Here is a 22480-nt window from a genome sequence, read left to right on the forward strand (position 1 = left end):
ATAGTTAAAGAATCAAGATTAAGGGACAACAGTTAAGTAATAAAATGGCAATGTGCTACACGATCAAAAGCTCTAGAAAAATGAACGTACATGCAGTGTCTGTGTTTTATTGTCCATATAGAAAAGGTTGGCATTTTCTTTAATAATTATGATCACCATTTGACCGCTAAGGTTGACTAAATATAAAGCTTTACATTCTTGGCTTCTTTTCTGTGGCAGCAAAAGCCTGATATTGTGTGGTGTGGCCCTGAAAGAAATAGTGTAGCCTGAGTGCCAATTTGTGTGATGATTGCGGTTGCCTTTAATTATTTCTGACTAAGAAGTTTCATGAAAGCAAGCAGGTTGTCAGCCAGACGTGGTGCATATGTAAAATATATTTAGAATGTCACACGCACAGCGTTCGTCCATTGACAGATGCAGATGTGCCAATAAAGCACAAGAGTGACTGCTAAGATGTATAACGAAACTAATGAGCTACATGCTGAGCCAACTGTACAACCTTATTCGCTCAGTGCGGCTTTCCTTCCCAACTGCCCCCTGAAATGAGCTGGTTCACGTATATATGCAAATGCATAGCGCTTATATAAACATTCCTAATGAGTTGTGTAGTGCGAAATGGTTTTCATTTTCTTGCGGCCAAGTTACAATTATGCCACCAAAGACTCCAATGCTAAGACGGATTACTTAGGCTTGGATTTCAGGACTAGGCGCTAGCCAACGCATGTCCGTGGCTGTGTGGTTGCCACTGAACATGCATATCCTGCTAAATTTGGCGACTTCATTCGAAATTAGCGTTCTGGCACAGGTTCATGCAGCTTGACGGTTTGGCACAAGATGGCACAATTGGTACAGCACTTCCATCCCTGGACTCCCATCTAACTAGGTTACGTGTTAAAAAAAATGGACTTGAGCAATAATGGGCTAGGATAATGACCAATTTCTTCTTGGTTTTAACACGCACAGGTGACAAGCTCCCCATCATCAGTACACAGTCTTAAATTTAAGCCGGCATGATTTGTGCTCAGAAGCAAAATGTATTCATTATATATATTATTGCAAAGCCTCTCGAGATTCCACTGCAATATTTAAAGTAAATTGTGGAGTTTGGTGTCGGGAAGTTACATGGTGGGCTATAAGGGACAGCATAGAGGAGGGATCCTGGACTGATTTTGACCAGCTGGGGTTCTTTGATATGCATGCAAAGCATGGTAAACGAGTGTTATTGCATTTTACCACCACAGTTGGTCACAGCAATCTTTCTGAAGAATAAAACAAAGACACTAGGTGCTTAATAAAATTGTATTTCGCATGATTTGTTCCTCCTTTTTTAAACGAAGTGAACATTCAAAGGCGGCAGCTGTAACGGCTGCTACACAAATTTTTACTTCATTAGATGTATGAGCTATGTACAGGTGTTTTACAAGTGGCATATCAATGCATTAGTAGTGATGAGAAATATCTCCAGTGTATTCCGATATACTGTCATAGTTGAAGTCCAAGACTGCTTTGTCATATAGCATTTGCACGGTGGCACGGCATCGTTCCTTGTCCCTCTTCAACACCACACCAACCTGCAATTATAAAAACAAATCCTTGGCTGTTCACTGACATTTGAAGCAAGGCAATTTCATGCATTAAAAAAAATCGCTAACTGCACCCATAGCAGATTTAACAATATCTATGCCTGGAAAAAGCACATGCCAGTACATAGTCCTCCCTGCCTTCTACGCAGATGCTGCGGCAAAAGCTGAGGTAAAAACTGTCCTGGAAGAACACTGTGAAACATGTCAATTACCAGTGGCATGAGTTCAGAGCATAATTACTCCACAATAACCAAGTCATGTCATGTTTCATTTCAAACGAGATTTGGTCAATGTTTCAGAACATTACTGAGAAAGTGTGTTAGAACAGCCATGGAGTGTAATACACTCTTAGAGGGAACACGCAGTTTATATTTTCCCACTCATTACAGCTATGTTGGGAAGCCATTTAAGGTACTTGCTTATATGTGGGCATAACACATCATTAATTTGGGTATCGACGACAAAGGTGAAGCTTTATAGTTAACTATTCAGCTGACCATGGTGTACACGCTACAAGTTTTGCAAGAATGTGGAAAGTAAGAGGAGGTCAGTGTTTCTAAAACAGAGTTGGAATGATTCCGGAATAGTAGCACATTTTCAAACACTCTGAATGAAATGATGGAACTAGTTGGGCAGATAGAATGGCAGCATGAGACTGAGATTCCAGGATGGAGTAGCTATGAAATGGGCACATAGTCCTGAAGCACCAAATGTTGATTTTCAGTGACACCACAAAACCAGTAAAAATGTCAGGAAGACTAAACTAGGCCAATTTAATAAATTTCACACATTTTACTCAATACTGTCTCTTTCCAAATCAACCTACAGGGGGCCACCACCTCCGTGGTAATTATAAACACGGGATTCTACACTTATGAAGACCTGGAAGCTTTTGTGCATTACAAGGTTGAATGCACTTAAAGGAAGGAACATTTACATGTAAAGAATGATTTGATTTAGCGACAGCATCCTTGACATATGACACAAGGACGGAGGCCAAAAACGACATTTTGAAAAGTGTGCTATGTTTTTTTGTACACAGTCGAGTATCCAGAAGGTGCCATAAACAACTGTCGGAGAGGTCTTCTGGGGAAAATTTTGCGTATTAATATGGCAGTAAATGTAAAACAAAAAACATTGTCTAGCAAAACATATCAATGCATTTCGCTTTTATTTTGGTCGTCAAAGTGACAGAACAATATAGTGCCTGCGTAGAAAATAGTATGTAGCATTACTTGTAACACTGTTGAAGCTTCAAAAATGTTTTTGGTTATTAGGCACACAAAGGTGCAAGTACTAAACAATTATAGAGAAAGTGTTTCGTAGGCTGGAATTGGAGGAGTGGAATGGATTAGCTCGGCCACCCCAGGAGTGCGAATTGTCCAACTCTCACCATTCTGAGGAGTTAAAAGGAGTGGAATTAAGGGAATCTTCACTCTCCGGAATGGAGTGGGAATGGAATGGAGGGCCTCATTCCACAATTCTGTTCTCAAATTGTACCATACAAACCATTGGGTTGTGTATTAGTGGGTAAAAGGAATGCTAGCGGGCAGGCTTTGTTGCCAACCACTTGACAGTTCTGCATGTTTTGTTGGTCAACTAAACAATGCTTTAGCTTATGCACAAAATAAGCCTATCGACTGTCCCATTATTTTTGCAGGAGACTAATTTTCCAGGTATCAAATGGTCCGCTGAGCCTTTTGCGATGTTCAATGTGCCCACGAATGTATATAATTTCTTCACCTCTTGTCCCTTTTCTGTATGACATGGCTTGTCTTATCGGCCACACATGGTGAAGCAATTCTGGAAGTGATGGTTACGACACTTCCTGAACGCAGCAGTATAAATGCTCAGGAGCACAAAGTGACCATCATGTTGTTCATTGCTTGCTTAGGTGTGCTGTAGCAAAACAAACTCTGCACAAGAAAGCTGTTCACAGTTTTGGCAGAACTGATTACGATGAGTTGCATAGAGAACTTTAGCCTTTCTGTTCGATCTTCTTGCGACCTTATCAGAATCGTTCAGTCTCCGAGAACTGGGTAATCTTTAGTGACAAAATAAGAAAGCTACAAGTTTTTATTCCTAAAAATGAGTAGAGTAAAACCCACTTATAATGATACCAGTTTGAACAATATATCAGATACAACAATTGAGCAGCCGATACACCATCAACTTTCGTATGTGTTCTATGGTAAAACAAGCTACTTACTACAATTCTCCCATGCCACCATTATCAGTTATAACAATTAAATCTGGCTACTGGGTGCGTGACTCGAAAGGAAAAAGAGGAAAAAGGCTGCAACATCCTTGGTGGGGAGCTTCGGCACACCCGCCTCTGTGCCAAGCAGCCCACATGGGACCTTTGTCGCATTTCCTAAAAAAAAGAACAAAAAGCAGCCCCTCCTAGCCCCACCCACCTTTGTACCATGCACCCTGCACAGCATGCCTTCATAGCATCGCATCACTGGCCTCACGTGCCCCTCTTGCCTCCCTTCCACACTCTGGGCGACGTCTAGTGGGTGGAAGGGCAGGCACCATGCGCGGTGCGTGGCACAAAGGCGGGTGTGGCAAGCTGCTCACATCTTTGTTTATTTTCCTAAATTTCGCATTTCATTATGGTGCAGAAACCCAGTAAGCAGATTTAACTTTTATAGACAATAATGCGGCATGGGAATATTGTAGTAAGCGGTTTATTTTACCATACAACACACACAAAGAGTTTACAGTGTAGCAGCTGCTCATTGTTAAATCCAAGTATTGTTAAAACCGGTAATCCTATAAATCAGTTCGTTCGACTGTACTTCTCATTAAAATACTTGAATGTCTGCCCGCCCTGCTTTCTTTTTTTCATTTAACTTGGTTATACCAATTATCAGTTATAACAATGAAATTTTCTTGGCACTTGAATATTGCGATAAATGGATAAGCGAGTTCGAATGAATATGAAAATGGTGACACAATGTTATTCATGATAGATATAAAGCAATGTTTAAGTATAAAGAAAGCCGGGGACACCTGATCAATTCTTATGAGTTGTGAATGCAAAAGCATTAATGCCCAATTTAGTCCACCGAGCATCCCTTTGAGTTAAGAACTTCTTGTGGGCAAGCCAGTGCTTTGAGATGCTTGGAATGTTTCGATTTGGCCTTACCGAGGCGCAGTTAGGATGCAGGTGAGAGCCTGTGTGAACAAGAAACGCACAGATAATACAGGGCAAGGGTGACGGGGCGCTGCAGCGGTGCCCTCTCCCCTCACGCAATACCAAGGCAGCAGGCATTTCCTTTTGCCTGCCCTGCTCCTTGAGGCCCGAGCCAGCAAGCATGAGCCAGCACCACGAGCGAGCTCATGACATGGCATCACAGCCAATGGAAATTTGGGTGCCATTTCACTGCTACAGACGCTAAATGGGCCATTTGATGCTTTCACATCAAAACGATTATACGGTAAACCTATGCAAAGCGACATGCAACATGCTTGATCAGACTACTTGGAATTTGTGAAAGTCTGCAAGCAAAAAATTGAAGCCAAAATGAAGTTTAAATTTTGATGTGCAAAGCTTCCTTTAAACTCCAAGTAGTTTTGGAAGGTAGTTTTTCTTGCAGTTAAGGATTTACCACATCTCATCCCCAAAAACTAGCAATATAATTTATACAGACATTGCCAAAGTGAGCTTGTTAGGCTTCTGCAAGCAGTTAGAATGAATCTGACACCATCTCGTTCTTTAGCTATTCACTTCCACTATTTATTGATTTAGAGAAGAAAACTTGCACTGCACTTTGGATTTAATGAAGCCATAGCACGCCACATCCACACATTGGTATATGGGAGCCACAAGCAGAGTATCGAACCAGAACTTTTTTCGTTCCGGTTTTCTTTCCAATTCACCGAAAACGGTTGAGTGCCCGTTCAAGTCCGGAATGAATAAATAATTTAAACTGGTACAAGTTCATTCGCATAACTGAAGAATAATTACAGGAAAACAGCACAAATTTATTTTGTATGAGAACTCGACACTGCTGCTAAGCTGCACTGAAGGAATGCACCAGTTATTTGTCCTTCAGGCTGCACATAGTTAAAAAAAGAATTAGTAAGTAGATCCAACACCACTGCTGGAATGTGAAGCAAAGCATTATTGAGGGAGAAAGATAGAGAGGAGAATACATTGAGGAAACGCAGAGTCCTTTGGCCTGGTACTTTGCTCAGGGGGAAAGGGAAGAGAAGAAAGACTGAGGAGTAATGACGAGGACAAAATTTAGAGTGTGATTATACACACTTTTGTGTTCGAAGGCCCTGTTCACAGCCCTGCGTCTAGACTTGTGTTAACTAAATATTCTAATAGAGCATTGATGGCTCGTTTCATCGATATCTCGAGTTCACATTGGGTGATTGGGTGTAAGCCCCCTGACTAAGACTAGACAGCGAGAATCCTCGTCCCTTGGGCTCTTCTTTCCCAAGTCTTCTTGCCCCGCATGCCTTCCCTTGTCACTTGCCCACTCAGTTTGCACTTTTTGATCACAGCGATCGTGTTGTGCAGCAATGTGATCGACACAATATCAAGGTTCACGGTGGCCACAATCATAGGCTGTGCCCGACAATCATGAGCAACTGTCATGGCACCAGTGCAAGTCAAAAAAAAAATTTGGTAGGGGTGTGCGAATATTAAATTTTAAATTTTAAAGCGAATACGAAGATTGGTAATGAAGTGCTATTCAAATCAAATATTTTTGGAATATTAACACTATTGCTTTTGAAAAAATGCGATTTCTTTCACCAACCGGACTTGCGAAAAGAAAAAGCATATATATATTGTGCAGCAAATATTGCCCAGAAAGATTATTTTGTGGTCAACAAAATTCTCTAGTACAACACCTTTCCCTGACGGTATCATAACTGCAGTTATTTAATGTTGTCATGAAAGAAAGATAGCTGCTCAACATGTTCAATGTGTAGCAACAACCTTCTGCATGCCACAATTTCTTCACACACTGAAAAAGGCTGCTTCCTGGACAGGCTAGTGTCTGGTATTGGCAGGTATCTATTCACAAGCTGAGCGAACAGTGAGCACCAAGCTTACACCACCAATCACACTGATTTTCTTTTTGGCCCAAAATATCACCATGAATTATGGGAAAATGAGACATCTACCCAAACGTATCAATTCCTAAAAAAGAAACCCATACAGGTTCCCCGAAAGAAAAGCCTCGCAGTTGAAGAAAAATTCGTCCTGGTCCGGGACTCAAACTCGGGGCTACCACCTTTCCGGGGCAGCCGCTGTACCATCTGAGCTAACCAGGCGGCTAGCAGATGGCAAGGCGAAGTTGAATTTGTCAACAACTCGAAGCAAAGGCAAGAGTACTGGAAACCCGCAAGGTGGAGAGAAGTAATTAAGGGAAAATGATACCCATGCTACATGGGTGAGGTTAATGCCATTAAAAGTGTAAGACGTTAAGTTTCTGAATTCCATTATATTTCAGTCGCTGCTAGACACTGCCAAGCGTGCTACTTTGTCAGATTTGTAGTTTGGAAGCTGTGTTTCTAGGTGCTTAACCAGATTAGTAGCAAACGGAGAGGTCTTCACCAGGCGGCTGGTGTTGTCCAAATGCATGAAGAGGCAGCTCAACGGGGTACTCAAGCTGAGCACCAAGCACCAAAATACAATCTGTATGCATTAAACGAGAAGAAAGGGGGTTAACCGAAGAGCCCAATTTTATTAGTCATATCATAAGAAGCCAACAAACACTGACACCAAGGACAACATAGGGGAAATTACTTGTGCTTAATAAATGAATTAAAGAAACGATAAACTAATGGAAATGAAAGTGGATGAAAAAACAACTTGCCGCAGGTGGGAACCGAACCAACAACCTTCGCATTTTGCGTGCGATGCTCTACCAATTGAGCTACCGCGGCACAGTTTCCCCATCCACTTTCTTGGGTATTTATGTGTCCTAGTAAAACCGTGGGAGTGTTAGCCAGCGCCACCACTCACAGACCTTGCCGGTGGACGTGGAACGCGAGCCGCAGGCATCACGAGAACGTGAACGCGAAATGCGAAGGTTGTAGGTTCAGTTATATATATCATGAGAAGCCAACAAACACTGACACCAAGGACAACATGGGGGAAATTACTGGAGTTTAATAAATGAAATAAGGAAACGATAAACTAATCGAAATTAAAGCGGATGAAAAAACAACTTGCCGCAGGTGGGAACCGAACCCACAACCATTGCGAAGGTTGTGGGTTCAGTTCCCACCTGCGGCAAGTTGTTTTTTCATCCACTTTAATTTCCATGAGTTTATCGTTTCTTTATTTCATTTATTAAACTCAAGTAATTTCCCCTATGTTGTCCTTGGTGTCAGTGTTTGTTGGCTTCTTATGATATGACTAATAAAATCTGGCTCTTCGGTTAACCCCCTTTCTTCTCGTTTATTACATAACGAGGGTCTCGAATCCGGCTACATTGATGCCTTCAAATAGCACATGTGGGTTTAGTGACCAGTTGCCTTCACCCAAAAAGATCACGTTCTCGTGACGCTTGCGGCAAAAAGGAAGTTCCACGTCCGCCACCAAGGTCTGTGAGTGGTGGCGCTGGCTAACACTCCCAGGGTTTTACTAGGACACATAAATACCCAAGGAAGTGGATGGGGAAAAAGCGCCGCGGTAGCTCAATTGGTACAGCATCGCACGCGAAATGTGATGGTTGTGGGTTCGGTTCCCACCTGCGGCAAGTTGTTTTTTTCATCCACTTTAATTTCCATTAGTTTATCGTTTCTTTATTTCATTTATTAAGCAAAAGTAATTTCCCCTATGTTGTCCTTGGTGTCAGTGTTTGTTGGCTTTTTATGATAATCTGTATGCATTGTCGCATAATACGGCTGTACTACTTGGGCAAAGCTGATTTAACTGAAAACAGTAAATTTTGGGGGTTCAAATATTTCAAATAGTAAAAGTGTCCTTCGAATCGAGTACTAACCCAATCGATTTGAATATTAGCACACCACTATGAAAAAAAAAAAAAAGAAAGGAAAAAAAGAAAACAACGGGCGCAGCCGGTAGTGGGTGACCGCAGAAACGGCGCCAGCACTCTGCTCCACCAACATCATCATCAGCCTATTTTATGTCCACTGCAGGACGAAGGCCTCTCCCTGAGATCTCCAATTACCCTGTCCTGCGCCAACTGATTCCAGCTAGTGCATGAGAATTTCTTAATTTCATCACCCAACCTAGTCTTCTGCCGTCCTCAACTATGCATCCCTTCTCTTGGCACCCATTCTGTAACCCTAATGGTACACCAGTTCTCAAACCTACGCATTACATTACCTGCCCAGCTCCATTTCTTTCTCTTAATGTGAATAAGAATATCGGCTATATCCGTTTGCTCTCTGATCCAAACCGCTCTCTTTCTGTCTCTTAACGTTGTGCCTAACATTAGTCAATCCGTCGGGGTCCTTAACTTGTTCTCAAGCTTCTTTGTAGGTCTCCAAGTTTCTGCCCGATATGTCAGCACCAGTAAAATGGACTGATTGTACAGCTTCCTTTTCAATGATAATGGTAAGCTTCCAGGCAGAAGCTGACAATGTCTGCCATATGCGATCCAACCCATTTTTATTCTTCTGTAAATTTCCTTCTCATGATCAGGGTCCCCCTGTAAGTAAATGACCTAGGTAAACATATTCCTTCACAGACTCCAGAAGCTGACTGGTGATCCTGAACTCTTGTTCCCTTCCCAAGCTAGTGATCATTATCTTTGTTTTCTTAATATTAACCTTCAACCCCACTCTTATACTCTCTCTGTTAAGGTTCTCAATCTTTTGCGACAAACCTGTCACATTCTTTGTCTTCAATTCTTTTACAATTGTCTCTTATAGCATATCTTACGATTTGTTTATGCCTAACATTTTTCCTAGTTTCTGCAGCTATCAAGGAGTGTTTCAGCATTCTTTTCATTATGATTCCTGTCTTTACACATTTTTAAAAATGTCCAGGCAAAAATGTACTCTCGGCTTCACTTACTTGACCACAATAGCTTCCCAACAGCACAAGCACATGAGCTGGCGACTTCCTAGGAATCACAGTTTCCAGCATTGATGCTTTGATGTCTGAAAAACACATGAAACTCAAATCACACATTCGTGTGCTAGAAAAACTAGTAAGTGGTAAGCAAATTGAAAGCACTGTTCAATGGACACACACCATGATATAAGCTGCATTCTTTATTGTGAGCCAAAAGGGTTCAGGGCGCATTTTAGTCTGCTGGGCGCACTTGCATGTTTGTGAAAATGTTTGAGGCCTTTATACTTTTCAGATTGCTGAAACTGTAAGCCATCCTTAGTTTGCTATAAAGAGCAGAATGTCCAATTCTGCTAGATTATGACTTCTGTTAAAAAGCAGTGCATTAAGACATGCTTTCATTATATCTTTGAACTATAAAACTAGAGCTAAAAATAGACTGATTTCAATGAGTGTTTCTACAAGGGTCTTATTTTGCATTCTGTAACAGTACCCATTTTCCATTGGTCCTTTTTTATTACTCATCACAATCACTGGCCATGCTCAGCGATACCAGTGGCTGAATGTGAGTCGATGACGAGGGGAATGGAAAATGAAATGGATTTCTACAAGATACGGTCCCAGAACAGATATCACATACGTGACCACAACTGCTACAAGTAAGGGATGCCATAATTTATATAAAATAAACTCTTGTTATAACGAAGTGAATGGGATGGTGAAAAAAATTCTATATAAGTGGCAATTTGATAAAAGTGGCTAGTCCATAAAAGACCAGTAGAGCAGAAAGAGCACAACTTCGTGGAAGTCTAAAGTGTGAGACACATGGTGCTATTTCACGTGCGATCCATCTTACGGCGCGTCCTGTTCGACTTACCGCATACGATGATTTGGAACATATGGCACGAATGAGCGAGCGGAGCGTAGCTCCACCCAGAACCAGTGCCCCTTCATGGATGCACTGAATACTGTGTAACCTTGCACAGAAAGTGAAAGCAAATGTGTTTGCACAGCTCTCTTGTTTTAAACAATGACAACATAAACACATCTATATGAACACTGTAGATGTGCTTCCACAGGGACGCCTTCACAGTGTTGGCTTCGTTGACAGCCGCCAATGGCTAGGAGCCGGCAGGCCATAGCGTGCTCGGCTGTCAAATTCAATACCGATGGCACTTGCGACACGATCACATGCAGCTCGCACAACGAAGCACCTATGTTGGTCGGCACAACGTGTGCACAATCACGTTGCCTTTAAATTACAATACATTTGATTTTATTGGTGCCAACAGAGGTGAACGAGCAAGCCAGACGAGCTTGCAATTGCTGGGAGATGGTATAGGCCTAGCTCGCCAGCCATCTATTCTGGGGCCAACAGCCCTTGTGATGCATCCACAGCTCGTAATAAAGTACCTAAATTCATCAACACAATCAATGTCCGAACATTTATGTTGCTCTTAAGTGAAAATACGATTAGCTTTCCCAGCGCCGTTGGTAGGGATGAGAAAACATGCCAGTCAGGCAAGCCGCTTCGCATAAATGATTGCTCTGGCATCTGCATTGACTGCTTTCGAGTCGAAATCGGGCCAACGATTTACGATTTAACGGAACGTTTTTTAACATGCAAACTTGCGAGGTCACTTCATTTTATAAGTTATTTTGCGTCAGAAACAAATTGTAGCCAATTTATGTGCCACCATCAGTAGCAAAAGAGGCCAGCATTTCGACCAGGGAGAAAAATAAATGTATGGGCACGACTGGAGCGGCATGTCACTTGCTCGCCGGCCCTGCCCCGCCGGGTCTACCACGTGGCCATGACATACAGACTACTGGCGCTGTCATTGGCTGCAGCAGTCCGACCAACGTGACAGTCGTGCGATCATATCCAGCAGGTTGGTCACACGCGGCGGATCCTGTTGAGAACCTGTTGAGTGCAGCTGCTTATGCGAACGATTGTATCACGGACCGCACACAAAATCACACCACGTGTCTTGCACTTAATACGGATGTCACACAGCACATTTTCGATTGCGATCGAAATCGACTGCACACAAGCACTGAGGAAATAGTGCATGTTGGTTTGGGTGATCTTGGTCACGCCAGGCATGCAGAAGGCTGCACGGAGTAACGTTTGCCTGTTCTGTTGCGCACTGCCTTTTACAGCGCCGTGCTGCCACAGTGGCGCTGTTCACTGCTGATTACGTGCTAATGCAGCATGGAGGAAAAGGGCGCACAGGCACTGCGATGGTAATAACTGGCAATGGAGAGGGTCACTCGCTCAGCACAAAATACAAGTGTTGGCATGAGTATGCACCCACTCTTTGCTAGTTGCCGCAACACCATGGTGGCACGGCTCATCGCTGATAACACACGGTGCAGCATAGAGCAAAAGGGTAAGCAAGCACTGCTATGGTAATAGCTGGTGACACAGACAGCTGCTCACTCACATGACGCGAAGGGCGCTGAGGGCCGCTGTGAATGCATACACGTTGAGCAGCTTATCAGTATGCTTCAAGTAATCCAGTTTAAAATGCATGCATTTGGATCGGGACTGGGAGAAATTTCAAATAAGGCAATAATTCAAGTAAAATGATTTCATTACAATGAGGGTTTACTGTAATTATAACAATTATGAATCTCACCTTCCAAGATCTTCCCATCTTCTGTGTTACACATGCAGGTGGTTCTTGAGGTGACATCTTCGATTGTCATCTGGAATAACCAATGTCAACATACAAGTTTACCAGCTGTAACAAAACAAAGCATAAAACCTTAAAAGGACACTAGAGAGATATAGGCTGTAGTGGTAAAGTACACTGCTGCCATACACCAAATGCTGTTTTACCACAAACATAAGCTTGCTAAGCCAGAAAAGACTAATAAATGAAAGAGGGGTGGTGACGTCACCCTGTTAGTTTTTCAGCCAGCTTGCTATTAGAATTAATTAAATTCTGGGATTTTACATGCTAAAACCACAATTAGATATTGAGGTATGGCATTGTGAAGGTCTACCGATTAATTTTTGCCACCTGAGGCTCGTTAACGTGCATCCAATGCATGGTACACGAGCGTTTTTGCATTCCATCCCCATCAAAATACAGTCGTTGCAGCCAGCATTCGACTCATGCTCAGCAGTGCAACGCCATAGCCACTGAGCTACAGCGGCAGGTCCAGCTTGCTATGACATCTTGCATTTTGGCAGCATTTGGTTGCATTTCATCAATTACTGACCATTAGAAAATGGCTATGTGTTCTAAAGATACCATATGCTAGACTTAAGAAGTTTCAAGAACTTTTCTTGTGCCCAAAAGAGCCTAAATATGAGAAAATCCATTCATATTCATAACGTCACATTGACATATCAGCACCAATGTTTAAAGGGGCCCTGAAACACTTCTCTAACTATAATCATAGAATGGCCTCACTATTAAAGTGTGTCGTCCCACAAACGTCTTGCCAGAAATATTTGTTAGAATCCTTCAACTATAAGTGGAGTAATCATACCAACACCCAGCTTTCTCTCTCTTTCCATCTGCGATAGACTACGCTAAGCAGCACACAGCTGCCATCTCGGAGGCCACTCAAGTGGATGCAGCTACGTGCAGTGCAAAGATGGAATTATTTTTCTGTCTTTTTGAGATCGTAGACATATACATTTTAAATTTATTTAACTCCAAATTAGCAATTATGTATTACTGAGAATGTTCTTGCGATCACAAAATCAGCCAATAGCGTTAGTCGGCTAGCTGCTTTTGATGTGACGGCATTGCAGAAGCGAGGTTAGGTGGATGTTCTCTGCTTTTGACAGAAGATTGTAATTTCCCTGCTACATGCAGTGCATTAATATTTGGCTCAAATGGTTCACAGGAGCCTCTTTAACAGATCAGCAATGTTTTTCATCATCATCATCAGCCTATCTGTATGTCCATTGCCAGGAGGAAGGCCTCTCCCAGCGATCTCCAATTACCCCTGTCTTGCGCTAGCTGATTCCAAATTGCCCTGCAAATTTAATTTAATCACCCCACCTGGTCTTCTGCCATCCTCAACTGGGCTTCCCTTCTCTTGTCACCCATTCTGTAACCCTAACGGTCCACCGGTTATCTAACCTACACATTACATGACCTGCCCAGCACCATTTCTTTCTCTTAATGTGAATATCAGCTATCCCCGTCTGCTCTCTAATCCACACCACTCTCTTCCTGTCTCTTAACATTATGCCTAACATTCTTCGTTCCATTGCTCTTTGCGCACTCTTTAACTTGTTCTTGAGTTTTTTTATTAACCTCCAAGTTTTTGCCCTGTGTGTTAGCACTGGTGAAATGCAATGATTGTACAATTTTCTTTTCAATGACAGTGGTAACCTTCCAGTCAGGAACTGTTAATGACTGCCAAAGGCACTCCGACCCAATTTTATTCTTCCGTAAGTTTTCTTCTCGTGAATATGGTCCCTGTGAGTATTTTCCTGTACAGACTCTAGAAGCTGATTAGCGATCATGAATTCTTGTTCACTTGCCAGGCTATTGAACATTAGCTTTGTCTTGTGCATATTAATCCTTAACCCTACTTTTACAATTTGCCAGTTAAGGTCCTCAATCATTTGTCGCAATTCATCCCTGGTGTTGCTGAACAGGTCACTGTCATCTGCAAACTGAAGGTTGTTGAGATATGCACCATTGATCCCCATTTCTAAGCCTTTCCAGTCTAATAGGCTCAATACTTCGAAGCATAGAGTGAATAGAATTGGAGATATTGCTCCTTGCCTGACCCCTGTCTTGATAGGCAATTCCCTACATTTTTTTGTAGAGAACCAAGCTACCTGTGGAATCTATGTAGATATTTCCCAAGTTATTCACATATGCCTCTTGTACTCCTTTATTATGGACTGCCTTCATGACTGCTGTTATCTCTGCTGAATCAAATGTCTTTTCATAATCTATAAAAGCCATATAGAACGGTTGATTGCACTTCACACATTTCTTAATTACCTGATTGATGACATGGATGTGACCTATTGTAGAATATCCCTTCCTGAAGCCAGCTTGTGCTCTTGGTTGATTAAAGTCAAGTGTTGCCATGATTCTATTGGAAATTATCTTGGTTAATATTTTATACAATATTGAAAGCAAGCTAATGGACCCATAATTCTTCAATTCTTTAATGTCTCCCTTCTTATGGATTAGTACAATGTTGGCATCCTTCCAGCTCTCTGGCACACTAGAACTTGTCAAGCATTGTGTATAAAGGGCCGCAAGCTTTTCAATCATAATATCTCCTCTATCGTTGATTAAATCAACGGTTATTCCATCTTCTCCTGCCACACTTCCCTGGGCCATGTCTTGCAAAGCCCTTCTAAGTTCATCTTTAGTTACAGAAGGAGCCTCTGTATCCTGTTCTTCATGACTTCCAATGAAGATTGCGTGGCTGCTCTGGGTACTGTACAGGTCAGTACAGAATTCTTCTGATGATTTTATGTTCAAAAAGTATTTCAGGCCCCCTCTAAGCATGAATTGGTTCTTTTGTCCCTTTTGTAGTTTAAATAAATTTTAAATCAAATATATGCAAACGCAGTCAGTCTGAATGCCAAGAAAGTCATCTGCCAGACTAAGCTGGTTTATTCAACTTGAGTGTCTATAAAGTTGTGCAGGAAATTGGAAATGGCTCGTGCCACTTCAATGCTTTCGACCACATGCAAAATATTGGTCCAGAAGGAGACAAATGTAAAACTGCTACTAACTTTTGTGTTGTAGTACTTCCCATTCTTGTACTTGCGGTCAATGAAGCGGACTCTGATCTGTGGCCGAAGCCAGAACTGCTCTTTTCGCTTGGGTGATCTGTTGAGTATTAAAAAGGTCATTATAATAATAAGTAGCATGAAGAGCAACAGCAGTAGCAACAACTTACAAGAATGATAAAAGGTTCAAAAAAAAAAAGCAGCCAGCTTAGCAAGCGAAAACTTATTTTCATGCTCCACTGTGATTTAAGCAACCAAGTTACGTTTCCCTGTGAAAGGGGACCTGAACCAACCTCGGGCTTGGTGAAATATCAGTCCACGGATAGCATAGGCTGCTGTGAACATCTCAGCCAAGTTATGCAGTTGTGCACAGCGTGTGGAGCTTGCATGCAGATTGCGAAGTCACTTTTCTTTCAAATGCTCTCTTTTCAACAGAAGCCTGCTTCTCACTCTTTTCTGGACCCTTTATTTTGTAATATAGCAGATTCTCATAAGCAGATGCTATTGGCCAATAGCTACCAACAATCAAGAAGGGTGTTTAGATCAGTGCGCTTCTTCCTTTTAATACTGTATATATTTACTGATGCATTTTAATAGACAGGCAGAAGCAAGCTAAAATCTGCTTTCAAATTTTTATAATAATTAGGTACTTCCGGAAGAAGCCAACTACTGTCTGCTCACGCTCAGCTGCAGCCGCCCACTTAGGAATTAAACTTTGGCCACCCTGATTATCGGTGTCGTAGCTGTCGGGTCTCACTAATTTAGGCTAGTTTTGAATGCTCATCTAGCCTAGAACCACAAGAAACTTAAGGTCAGACCACATGCATGCTTGCCAGTGCACGCTAACTCCTGGCTACCTACGGTTAGATGTCTTGGTGGACTTCGCTTTGTATAGATTATTGATAGCACTTAAAATGCGCAGTTTGATGTGGCTACTATCCATTGGTCAAGCTGGTAGCCAGTTCGCACCAAGCGGCATGACCAGACTGGAGCATATGAGTGCTAGTGGGCACTCAAGCCCTATTGTGCACAAAGCAAATGCCGTGGATATGCACTGCAGTTGCATGTAGCTGCGATCTGCCACATAGCACACATACTGCGGCCACTGTGGGGTGCCACGATGAGTCCACTGGCTGAGTGCATTGCATTTTTCCAAGGACAACCGTGTTTGGTGTGTTGTAGGTGGAAGAATCACAAAAAGTGGCACCTACATGAAGATTTAAAATCAAATTTGAACTGCGCACTATGGTGATGTTCAGTAGGTGGAGCGCTGTGGGCATGCTCCACTCCACCGTAGCTTTTGCACTTGAACTGCGTAGCCTTCGCAGTGCTAGTCATTGAAGAAGGAACAGAAACTTTGCTAATGTGATGCTTGATTGCCAATAACCCCGCTTCAGCTGAACGCACTGAATTACTTTTTGCAGCAAAGTATTCCTTAAATAGTCTAATTTAACTTCAAATGCATTTCTCAACTTCTACAAAAAGTGATTCAGGGCACCTTTAAGCCTGGTAAGCATGCTAAACATGTTGAACTTCATTTATCAATTAACCAATCAAAATGGTGCAAAGCCTTAGAACGACAGAAAGCTGATCTAGTTGGTAAGGATTCATTATGTGGCTGAGCGCCTAAAGAAGTCGGTTTCGAGAGGGACGGACGTGAACACAGAAAGCAGTAATAGCAAAAAAAAGAGTAGTGGCTATTCCGTATATTCATTCAGTGTCGCACAGGCTTAAAAAAGTTGCTAGTAGATATGATGTTAATGTTGCTTTCACTGCTCCCAATAAGCTAGGTAAGATTTGCGCTGCCGTACAGAATAAAAAGGAGTGGGTAAAAGGCAAAAAACGAACAGATATTTGTCCAGTGAAGCACAATAAGAACAACTGTTTTACTGACTGTCGTATGGGTGTGGTTTATAAAATTCCCCTTAGCTGTGGCCAGTTCTACGTAGGGCAAACGGGACGGTGTATCAATCAGAGGCTAATGGAACATAAAAGGTCGTTAACCGGTGGATCGCCTTCTAATCTTTCGCTTCATTGCCGAGATCGTAACTGCACGCCAGAGTTAGATGAATGCGCGATATTGTACAGGCATAAGAATGAAGATACGCATCTTATGGTAGAGGCATGGCATATCTATAATGGTGAAAGTGCGTGCGTGAGTCAGCCTTCGATTACTTTACATAAGGAAGAGATTAAGTACCTTAACAGTTATCTCTCACGTAGGCCGGCACGTTTACCCGATTGACACGTGGTGTTACCATTCCTGAGCACGCGCAGATGAGTTTTGTGCCTTCTTTCTTTTTTCGCCTCAGTGCCCCCTTCAGTTGATAGCCGGCGTTCGTGTTGTCCACTTCTCTACTCTTGTGTCCTGTCTGCACGCCTCACTTCTATTTTGCATAATGCAAAGCCTTTTCTAAAAATTAGTGGGTTTGACATCCCAACGTCATAGCTTGACTATAAGTGATGCAATAATGTGGGGCTCTGCATTGATCTTGACGAAATGGTGTTCCTTAACATACATCAAAATCTCAAAGCCTGAAAATTTCTTGCGTTCCACATCTGCAAGCTGGGAATTGAAGTTGTGACCTTGTATTCAGCCCCTGACTGCCATAGCCACTGTACCGGTAATTTCTGTAGCAGTACTCTTATCCCATAGACTTCTGTTAATTCTACTCCAGCTAACACAACTTTTCAGTCAATTCTATTTAAAGTAAAGGCCTCAGCAGGTGCCCATACAAAATATGGGCCAGAGCTTTCATTTTTTCGTTACTGAAATCAGCCCCTGCCAGGTACTGAATTTACTCGAATCTAACGCGAACCTTTTCCCCCCAAAATGGGTCTGAAAATTGTTTGCGAGCTACAATCGGACATGAAATCAAAACCGTGTTCACAGTGTGTTAAGAGTTCAGAGCCGTCAGATGCAGCATCATCAGCATCCCAATATGGCCACAAAGTGCATTTTGGGTAAGGTAACTGTGAGTACTGTGGGTTCATATTGTGCTCTACTCCAATCTGGATCGGCATTACGGTCAATCACTTTGGGAGATACAGTGAAACCTCGATATATTGAATACGGATATATCGAATTATTGCGCATATCGAACACTTTCTATATCACCAAGAAAATCGGCTGCATTTTAAATTTTTTATCTCAAACGGGGTCAAACGTCAAATAGACATATTGAACTCCGCCACCCCAGACTAGGTGCACTCTGTTGACAGGTGGTGAGCTTTCCTGCAACACCGTCGAAGATAGTGGTGGCGTGATGGGTGTTCCCGATTGCAGCGCACTACAGCTGCACACATCGATCGAGCCGAGGGTGCCATTTGAACATAGCAGCGTACATACGCGGCAGCTTGGCTAGTTCGACAACGTCAACGACACATTGCATTTGCTGCACTGACTCCACCTCGGTGCCGCACTCTGCGCCTGCCGTGCCTCGCAAGGATTGGCGGTTTGCGTCCACAGTGTCATGTGACAGCGTGGGCTCACTCATAGAAGCCTTGGCAGACGCCACTTAATATTTTGTTATTGCCAGTGTTTAAAAATGCTTTGACTGACGAACGTGGAGATCGCAGCAGAAGTAGCGGCCAAACGAGGACGCTGCCGAGGTTGATCCCGCTAGCGCTGATGTTGCCCTGCTTCCGACTTCAACTGAGGCTGTAGCTGCTTTAGCCATTCTATGTCGCTACTGTGACACAATAGAAGGCACCGGCTTATCGCAGGTAGATTGCTTAGCCTATGTTGAAGACTCCGTGTTTAAGCACACAGCTGCCAATAAGGAGCAGGCTACACTGCTGCAGTACTTTCAGCCAAATAAATAAATATTTTGTGTGAAACTTCCAGTGAGTATTTACTGCACCGAGATTGGTGCCTATCGCTTGTGGATCGCTTAGACTATGTTGAAGACTCGTGTTTAAGGGGGGAAGTGGGTATTTTGAGCTTCATTAAGACCCCCTTTACCAAATTTAATGAAACTGCACACTCTTGTTCAGCTTTTTATGCTGATTCCAAATATGCTATCGTAGTTAAAATATGCCAATTAGTTCTAAAGGTAATTAAACTTAATTAGCATTGTTTCTCGGGACAATGGAGCAAAAACTACTCATCAAAATCTTGCTTTAGGCACATAGCTGGACACTAGGAACGATAAGCTTCACAATGGTAGGAATAGCTTTTTGGTATAACAATTATTAACAATTATACAGCACATCAAAGCTTTTTGTTCAAAAAGGGTTCAAAGTGACTGTTTAATGTACGGGCAATAAAGAAATATTGAAACTGAGATACAAAAATCTGGTCCTACCATTGTGTGCATTATTCATGTAGCTCAGTACTGCAACAAAAATTACAATTCTAGGTGCCCTGATTACTGCGAAATTGCTCCCGGAAGGATGCAAATATTCGAAAATTCATGTTTTAAGAAAACGAAAAAAAAAAAGATCAGACAAGCTCATTTTTATTAAAATTTAACAATGATGCAGCGATGGCATAGAGGTAGAGTATCCACCTCGCGTGCAAGAAGACCATGGTTCAAATCCCGGTGCCACGCAATTTTCCATCGGATTAAAACAACAAAAAAGAAAGAAAATCTGCGTGTTGATAAAATTGCATAAACAGGCCTGGAGTGCGGCCTGATACTGGTGACCAGAACCGGTAACGCACTCCCTCACCAGAGCAGGATTGGCCACCCTGGTGCAGTACTTCGCCACAACCTCCTATATGAATACAACAATCAAACCCCGACCCTCAGTCCCCAGCAGCTGCGAAGCAACTGACCACAGTGGCAGTCAGACCTGACGCAGCAGAGGGTGCTAAGAATCTCTGGATCTGGACAGGCCGCCATTGGAATTTGAACCTGGCTACGTTTAACGCTAGAATGTTATTTAGTGAGACGAGTCTAGCAGTCCTATTGGAGGAATTAGCAGGCATTAAATGAGATACAATAGGGCTCAGTGAGGTTAGGAGGACAAATGAAGCATATACAGTGCTAAAAAAGCGGGCACGTCCTACGCTACCGGGGCTTAACGGAGAGACGACAACTAGGAGTCGGATTCCTGATTAATAAGGATACAGCTGGTAACATACAGGAACTCTATAGCATTAACGAGAGGGTGGCAGGTCTTGTTGTGAAACTTAAGAGGTACAAATTGAAGGTCATACAGGTCTACGCGCCTACATCCAGTCATGATGACCAGCGTGTCAAGAGCTTCTATGAAGACGTGGAATTGGCGATGGGTAAAGTGAAAGTAAAATACACTATACTGATGGGCGACTTGAATGCCAGGGTAGGCAAGAAGCAGGCTGGAGACAAGTCAGTGGGGGAATGTGGCATAGGTTTATAGGAATAGCAGGGAAGAGTTATTAGTAGAGTTTGCAGGACGGAATAATTTGCAGATAATGGATACCTTCTTCTGTAAGCGGGTTAACCTAAAGTGGACGTGGAAGAGACCTAATGGCAAGACTAGAAATGTAATAGACCTCATAATATGCGCTAACCCTGGCATCATACAAGATGTGGACGTGCTTGGAAAGGTGCGCTGCAGTGACCATAGGATGGTATGATGTCGCATTAGCCTAGACTTGAGGAGGGAACGGAAGAAACCGGTACATAAGAAGCCGACCAACGAGATACAAAACCGAAGAAGCCGACCAATGCGGATACAAAACACATTATGTTCAATGGCCTGAGTGGGGGTTTGACTTAACTACATTTAAAACGAAACTACTGTGTAAGTGGGTACGGTTTAATGAGGTTTTACTGTGCTGGCAAGGCAACAATAATGAAACACTGTACATTAAACACATTTCCAACGGCTTCTGCAGGAATGTGCGGTCTGAAAGCATCGTGTCCACAAACCTCTTCAGGGCATGCAGAACTTGCACCCGTTCTTGAGTGGGGTAGCACAGACCTCCTCTGTCCTGGTGTACGATATCAAACCGTCCGTCGCACTAGATCTCTTGTGCTTTTGCGACCAGTGACACGCAACGCTCACACTCAACGTTCTCGATCAAAACGCGGGATGTGTAGCTCACCAGTGCAGGCCCTAGCGAAAAAAGTATCCTACCGAGATCCTGAACCTTGTGTGCAAGCCACAGAGCAAAAAGCACAAGAGCGAGTTCGCCAGTTCCTTCCTTTCAGACACTGACAAAACTTTGTACAGAGCTTTCATGTCAACATCTCCCAGGAAAACATCTCTTTGCTTGTTGTATTCAAGCCTCTGCTTCATCCACATTTCATCTATGACAAGCGGCACATTTTGGCTTGCTCCGCCCCGAGGCATTCCACCTCAGTGCTCAGCCTTTTTATTTCACAAGATCACTGAAACCTACCTCGCCTGCAGTATTTCCTAGTGTAATGAAGCGGGTGCGCCTTGTGTGCCCGATAGCAGCTCGGAGACGACAACGCCGACCCGCGCTGCAATTTGCAAGAGAGCTCGGGCTGTTCGTTGCTGCCAGGCTGCTGTTGATCTGGTGTTTCTCAGCTTTAATTAAACACCATTACATTTGGTGGAGATTGCTGGAGTCCCTCAAGTCACCCTGGAGCTCCGCAATCGTATGTTGCCCACCAACACCATGACTGATGCGACCTCCACACCGACTGTACCCATGGATGCCCCTGTCACTTGTGCCGGCGTTCTCCGTCAGTGCGACCCGGCCATCTTTTGCGGGACCGGAGAACATGACGTGGAAGACTGGCTGTCTTCCCATGTACGTGTAAGCGCTCACAAGTGGTATAACCAGTCTAAACTGAATAACGTCCTCTTTTACCTTGCTGACGTCGCAAATCTATGGCTTAAGAATCACAAATCTAACATTTCGAATTGGTCTGCATTCAAGACACATTTCGCCGAAGTGTTTGGCCGCCCCCTGCTGTCCGCAACCTACGCGCCGAACAGCTTCTACGCCAGCGAGCATTGCAACCGAGCGAGACTTTCCCCAGCTATATTGAGGACGTCTTGGATCTTTGCAGCGTGTTAATCCATCGATTGCGGAGGACGAGATCAACCATATTCTGAAGGGTATTGAAAACGACGCATATTGAATGCTGCTGGCCAAGAGCCCAACCAGCGTCGCCATACTCTTCAACCTGTGTCAAAGTTTCGACTAATTGCGCCGCCAACGTAACATCGACCACCAAAAAATCCCACAGG

At 43.1% G+C, this 22480-nt stretch overlaps 1 protein-coding gene and 1 non-coding gene across 2 annotated transcripts in view; both read right to left on the reverse strand.

Annotated features, from left to right (window-relative positions):
• Positions 1-1285: 1285 nt before the first annotated feature.
• The window catches only part of LOC142585918 (G-patch domain and KOW motifs-containing protein-like), a 34223-nt gene continuing 13028 nt past the window's right edge, over positions 1286-22480 (reverse strand). Inside the window, exons 7-10 of the mRNA XM_075697010.1 lie at positions 15329-15425; positions 12237-12306; positions 9598-9683; positions 1286-1571 (exon numbers count right to left, since the gene is read on the reverse strand). Of these exons, the coding sequence (XP_075553125.1) occupies positions 1440-1571; positions 9598-9683; positions 12237-12306; positions 15329-15425 (385 nt within the window). The 3' untranslated portion in view covers positions 1286-1439. The remainder of the gene's footprint in view (positions 1572-9597; positions 9684-12236; positions 12307-15328; positions 15426-22480) is intronic.
• On the reverse strand, positions 7421-7493 carry TRNAL-CAA (transfer RNA leucine (anticodon CAA)). Its single transcript has one exon. It is a non-coding gene; the product is annotated as a tRNA-Leu (tRNA).

The sequence above is a fragment of the Dermacentor variabilis genome, chromosome 6 (genome assembly GCF_050947875.1).
Source record: "Dermacentor variabilis isolate Ectoservices chromosome 6, ASM5094787v1, whole genome shotgun sequence".
NCBI classification, from domain to species: domain Eukaryota; kingdom Metazoa; phylum Arthropoda; class Arachnida; order Ixodida; family Ixodidae; genus Dermacentor; species Dermacentor variabilis.